The sequence below is a fragment of the Marmota marmota genome, unplaced genomic scaffold, assembly GCF_001458135.2.
Source record: "Marmota marmota marmota unplaced genomic scaffold, marMar, whole genome shotgun sequence".
NCBI classification, from domain to species: domain Eukaryota; kingdom Metazoa; phylum Chordata; class Mammalia; order Rodentia; family Sciuridae; genus Marmota; species Marmota marmota.
Window position 1 is genome coordinate 42,672,311 of NW_025999977.1, and position 6,392 is coordinate 42,678,702.

At 45.9% G+C, this 6,392-nt stretch overlaps 1 protein-coding gene across 6 annotated transcripts in view; it reads left to right on the forward strand.

Annotated features, from left to right (window-relative positions):
• The window catches only part of LOC107137461 (quinone oxidoreductase PIG3), a 19,185-nt gene extending 14,324 nt beyond the window's left edge, over positions 1-4,861 (forward strand). For 5 of the 6 annotated variants that reach the window (XM_048804748.1, XM_048804745.1, XM_048804744.1 and 2 more), the window contains 4 exons: positions 652-919; positions 2,564-2,776; positions 3,621-3,817; positions 4,547-4,861. In XM_048804748.1, the coding sequence (XP_048660705.1) occupies positions 652-919; positions 2,564-2,776; positions 3,621-3,817; positions 4,547-4,729 (861 nt within the window). In that variant the 3' untranslated portion in view covers positions 4,730-4,861. Of the gene's footprint in view, positions 1-651; positions 920-2,563; positions 2,777-3,620; positions 3,818-4,546 lie in introns of those variants that run through there. The other variant, XR_007348166.1, reaches the window with a different exon arrangement.
• The last annotated feature ends 1,531 nt before the right edge of the window (positions 4,862-6,392 follow it).

Consider the following 6,392-nt stretch of genomic DNA (forward strand, 5'->3'; position numbering starts at 1 on the left):
TGTGCACATTTTTTTTTTTTTTTGTACCAGGGATTGAACCCAGAGGCACCTCAAGCCAGTGTAAAACCAGAGGGACACAGGTTCCTTTGTTTGGATCCTGTTTGGCTCCAAGGTCCCAGATTATGCCAAGCAGCCATAAACTGAGTGCCTCACATGCTGTTGGCTGAAGTCCTGTGCCACAGAGGTGGGCCAGCACCTGCACAGGTAGAGAGAACATGAAAGCTAGTTTGTATAACATTCATTGCTGCAAGATAAAATTTCTAGCTAGAAAAGATCCTGTGGTAGCCCACTTTATTATACAAACTAAGTTCAGAGCAGGAGACACGGGGCTGAGATGGCAGAAAATCCACTTGCCAGCCCACCTCTAACCTCACCCTTCCTCTGGGGCCCCACTGACTGCTGGACTGAGACTGAAACTAGGGAGACATCATCTTGGATGGCTTTCTCTGGGGTTAATACTTTAAGTGACCATCTCTAATAAGGTTCCTTACAACAACTGTTTTTTTAAAGACTATCCAACTTTTCTCCAATCCCAAAAGACAATACTTGAACTCCAAGCAGACAGCTACCTTCTCCCTCCAACAACAAGGAGGACTGATACTTGACCCCTTGTATCAGACCCACTTAACTTGTCTGTCCCTCTCTTTGCAGAGACAGGGCCAGTATCACCCACCCCCAGGAGCCAGCAGCATTTTAGGACTTGAGGCATCAGGATATGTGTCAGAGCTGGGGCCTGGCTGCCAGGGGCACTGGAAGATTGGGGACCCAGCCATGGCTCTGCTGCCTGGTGGGGGCCAGGCTCAGTATGTCACTGTCCCTGAAGAACTCCTGATGAGCATCCCAGAGGGACTGACCCTGCACCAGGCTGCTGCCATCCCAGAAGTTTGGCTCACCTCCTTCCAGCTGTTACATCTTTTGGGTGAGGATGCCTCCTGCTCACTCCATGAGACACGGCTCAGCTCCCCCAGGAATCAGTCTCCTCAAACTCCATTAGTCCTCCAGCCCCAGTGCCCTACCTCCCCTGCTGTACCAGAAATAACACTGGATCCCTAAGCTAGGTTAGAATGGTTTGATGTGGAGGCTCAGAATCATGGTTAGCAGCAGACAGAGGACCTGTGCACATCTTTTTTTTTTTTTTTTGGTACCAGGGATTGAACCCAGAGGCACTTAACCACTGAGCCACATTCCCAGACCCACGTATGTGTATGTATATGTGTGTGTGTGTGTGTGTGTATGTGTGTGTGTGTGTGTATATATATATATATATATATATATATATATATATAGTTAATTAGAGACAGGATCTTGCTGAGTTGCTTAGGGCCTCTCTAAGTTGCTGAGGCTGGCTTTGAATTCGTGATCCTCCTGCCTTAGCCTCCCGAGTCACTGGGATTACAGGCATGCTCTACCACACCCAGCTTGTGTACATCTTAACACTGTGCACAGCAACAGTTCTGGCTCCTCAAAATAATGCTGAGCCAGTGCATCAGAAGGGGTTGGAGACATAGCTCACTGCAGAGCACTTGCCTTACATACTCAATGGCCTGGGTTTGACACCTAGCACTGCAGAAACAAAAAACTCAGAAGGGGCCAGTCAGTTACCTTGTTTATTCCTCCTCAATCCCACCGAGGTCAGCCAAGAGCTCATGTGAGGGAGCCTAAGAAAACTTGATCCCTGCCATCAGAGAGCTCAGTGTTACCTGGGACCTGTGCACAAAAATCAAACAACCATAGAGTTTGGAAAGGTAGCCTGTCTCTAACTGAGATGGGAAAAGTTGGAGTGGGCAAGGGTTGTCAGAGGTGGGTTTGAGAACAAGAGGACTTAAGTGTGAGTGGAATTGTAATATACAGAAAGCACATCAAGGTGGCTGAAAAGAGTGAGGCCAGCTACTCCACTCAGAGGAAAAGGTGACTGTTGTGCAGACAGATTGTGGTGGTTTTGAATGCCAGGCTGCCTGGACTCAAAGGCAAGCCAGTGGAGAACCACTTTCCATTTGGGGAAGAAGTATCATAATGAGAGTTCCATTTTGGGAAAAAGAGCCTCGTGCCTCTATGTGGTGCCTGGATATGTAAGACCACTTGGAGGCCCGTTTCAGACTAAAGGACTGGCTTCAAGTGGTGTCAGTGGGAATGGTGGCTATTCTTACTGAGTAGGTCAGACATGTGCATTTTGGTGTTATTTCATAAGTAAAACAGAGGTTATGGATGTGGCTGCTAACAACCTTATTTTATATATATATATTTTTAGTTGTAGTTGGACACAATATCTTTATTTATTTTTATGTGGTGCTGAGAATCGAACCCAGTGCCTCACACGCGCACGGCGGGCTCTCTACCACTGAGCTACAGCCCAGTTTCTAAAGGTCATTTACTACTAACGGCCTATTTCTAAAAGTCATTTACTACTTTGACCAGAGGGAATAAGACAAAAAAGAACTATTGATATGCTCAGAAAGCAAGAGATTAGGCATTTGGTCCAAGTGTCAAGTGATCATGGTAGAATGCCTATGTGTGAACATGTAGTAGTTGGAAAGTAGAATTGCTTCTGTGGTTTCTGTCACAGGAAATGTACAGGCTGGAGAAACTGTGCTAATCCACGCAGGGGCAAGTGCTGTGGGCACAGCTGCCATCCAACTCACCCGGATGGCTGGTGCTATTCCTCTGGTCACAGCTGGATCCCAGAACAAGCTTCAAATGGCAGAAAAGCTTGGAGCAGCTGCTGGATTCAATTACAAAGAACAGGATTTTTGTGAAGCAACACTGAAATTTACCAAAGGTAAATAACTGCTTCTACAGTTCAACAGGAATTTCAGAGGTGATTAAACAAAAATCCTCACCAGATCCAAGGCTGCTAGTCCTCTCTATCAGTCTTGCCTATGCTAAATACACTACAGCTGCTCTGGTCAAATTCTAGTATTCTTGTGTTTGACCACGGGAGACAGGCAGCCAGTACTTATTTAGGTCTAAGATGTTTTCCATGTGCATTCTTGAGTGATATGATTCATGCATACTTTAGAAACAGGATAATCAGGCAGATTATCCTGATTATTATTCCCAACTAGCCAATCCTCAGTGAGTTAACAGGAAGCCTAAGACAGAGTACACTCATAGTAGGGCTTGTGTGGGAGCTTCCTAAATGGATGAATAGATGGGTTTATGTCTATATACCAAGACCAAATATGGATATTTTTTGCTAATCCCTTTTCATTTTTCATATGAGAAGAAAGGGACCAATAAAAACAAAGTTAGGAAGTCTGTGATTCTGATGTCCCAGTGCATAACTTCCATGTTAGCCTGCCTTATAGCCTGAGGTGGCTCTCCTCTGTTCTGCTCTTGTTCACTCCTGGGTGAGAGGAAATACCAGTTATATTGTTGTACTATTTCCTTCTTATGGTGGGTAGTGATCAGAAAAGATGAACTCTATTATACATGCTATGATAGAGTTCATTACCTAAACTCTATTCACAACAATGTTTCTATGACCAATGTTTCTAGTTCTAACATATATTTACCACTTGCATCTCTATTTATTTTTACCCATATATCTACAAACATACCATGGAATTGAATTCCAAATTTTCTGTGGCTGATTAATAATACAAATCTGTTTCCTATGGAAGGTGCTGGAGTGAACCTTATTCTAGACTGCATAGGTGGATCCTACTGGGAGAAAAATGTCAACTGCCTGGCTCTTGATGGTCGATGGATTCTCTACGGTCTGTTGGGAGGAGAAGATGTCAGTGGGCCCCTGTTTTCAAAGCTATTTTATAAACGAGGAAGTCTGATCACTAGTCGGTTGAGAAATAGGGACAAGAAGGTGAGTGAGGAATGAAAAGAAAATGTGATTGATCTATTTACCCAGAAAATTGTGCTTTGTTTACATTACACCCAGAATAGAAAGCCTACAAAGAAACCTGCCACCTTGTGGATAAATAGTTTCAGAGAACTAATTCACATCAGTCAACAGAAGCTTCTGCATCTTGAAAAGAGTGTAGCTAGTACTTTGTATACATAACTTTCTAACAGAATGGACAAAGCTTTGACCACATTAGGAAGACTTCTAAGAGTTCCAAGACTTTGTTTTCAAAGGCAGAACTCTTCTCGGTGTGCTAAGAAAGCTTAACAGGCAAGTAAGTCCCTAGCTTCAATAGATTATATGTTCCTACCATTTTTTCTGTATGATATTCTAACAGATGCCAACTTTGGGAATGTCTCCCACCATAGGGATTCACACCTCTAGGGGAGAGCGAAGTTTAGCGTTCCTTTTGCACTGACACTACCTGAGTCCTGTCTGTGTCTGCCTCTTGCATGACACCTTTATTTTAAAATAGTTCTTAGGCTGTCAGTGACACTATTATTTTATTCCAAACTTAAGTCTTTACCTGGTATTGTACAGAGGTTACACATTTGGGAGCATGCAGCTACATAATGGGAAGTGAGCAGATGTGCTTTTTTACACGTAGGTAGGGCATTAAGGCTAAGCAGGAGAGGGAGTGGTTGGGTAAAGCCTCTGTCCAAACTCATGGTCTCCTTTTCTTTATCTTAGTACAAGCAAATGCTGGTGAAAGCGTTCACAGAGCAAATTCTGCCCCATTTCTCCAAGGAGGGACCCCAACGTCTCCTGCCAGTGCTGGACAGAGTCTACCCAATGGCTGAAATCCAAGCCGCCCATGAGTACATGCAGGCTAACAGGAACGTGGGCAAAATCGTCCTGGAATTGCCCCAGTGAAGAAGGGGGCGATGCAGGACACCCGTCACCCCGGGCTTTCCCAGAGTGAACTTGGAGAGAATGCTCCTCCCAAGTCCTCCTCGTCAATTGATCGTGTAAAGCTGGTCTAAGTAAATAAAGAGTGGACTTGAAGGGTGGCGTACTCACTATAGGCAGCCACAGCTCACGGGCTGTGGCAGGAGTGAGGTGGGGTTCAGGCCCGTCACTTGATGCTGGACCTGAGGTCGACACCACCGCTGAGGTGCCCGGTACGGTTACAGCTTAACCACGACACACACAGCCAGAACTACACACTTGGCTTCGCGCACTGCTGAAGGGCCACGCCCGCTCTCGAGTCCCCAGCGCTCGGCAGCACTCCCGCTACTCAACCAGGGCCTTGTCCTACCTTGCCTTCGCTCCCTAGACCCCGCCCCTCCGACCGGCCCCTTGCTACACATGGCTGCCCCTGCCAGAACTCCGCCCCTCGTGGAGCACAAGTCCCGCCCTTTCCGGCTCATAACCCGGAAATGTCTTGGGCGCTCTCATTTTTACCTTCCGGTCTGTCTTGGATCTCCAGCTAGATTGGTACTGGGAGAGTGGGATACTGCGTCAGCACGTCTCGGCGTGAGGCTGTTATTCCGGCAGTGCTGTAACAGCTTCCGGCGGGATCTGGGTGTTAACACTTTACCTCAGAAGTCGTGTTGCGCTCGAAGGCAAACGCATTCCGGAGGGGTCCCGAGGAGTTCTGTGTTTGCTGCTGTAACCTCTTCAGCCCGCCAAGATGGCGATGCAAGCGGCCAAGAGGGCGAACGTGAGTACCGGGCCATATGCGGAATAGGGGAAGGACTTCGCTGCTTGGCTTTTGGCGGCCTCGGTCAAAACGGTCCTGCCCTTCTCCTTCCCCCAAACGGGGAAGTTAAGAATTTACCACGGGGGGATTGTGTCCAGGGCCTGTCCTCAGGGGGCGTGTGCCTGAACCACACTTCCGTCCCACCCCCTTGGGAGCTCCTCGTCTCCTGCTGTCAGTGACAGGTTGACTCACCCCCAGGATCTGGTGTTAGGATCTTCTTGTTGGCCTAAAAGTCGATAGCACAGACTAGTCCTGAGTAAGCAACTCTGTGGTTCACTGGCAACTAGAGCCCGGGATTCTCATGAAGCTTTTGGGTCCTTCATTAACACATTAATCCAACAATATTATTGAACACCTGCTGTGTACTTGGCTTTCGAGTTGGGAAGCAATTCATCAGTTTTACTTATTGAATTCCGACTCTGTGCCGCACACTAGTCTTAGGTACTAGGGACACAGTAGTGAATAAAACAAAAAGTCCTTATGCTTACATTCTAAGAGAGTGGAATGTTATGGAAATATTTTAAAAATAAAACCTCAAGTAAAGATGAAGCCAGGTAATTGACTTTTGGATATGTTGAGATGTAGATTTTTTTGTGTTACTTTGATGATAGCAAATATTTCACTGGATGAAAACTTGGTTGTAGTAGGATGAAAAGAGGTGAAAGTTGAGAAAATGAAGACAACAAAGAGCTCTTTCCATGAGTCTTCGTTATGAATAGAGAACAGAGAAGTTGGGTGATAGTTGGCTTAAAAAAAAAAAAAAGATGCATGATATGAGATGTATTTGTATTCCAGTGAGAATACTCCAGCAGATTAGAAGAAACATGGTATGGA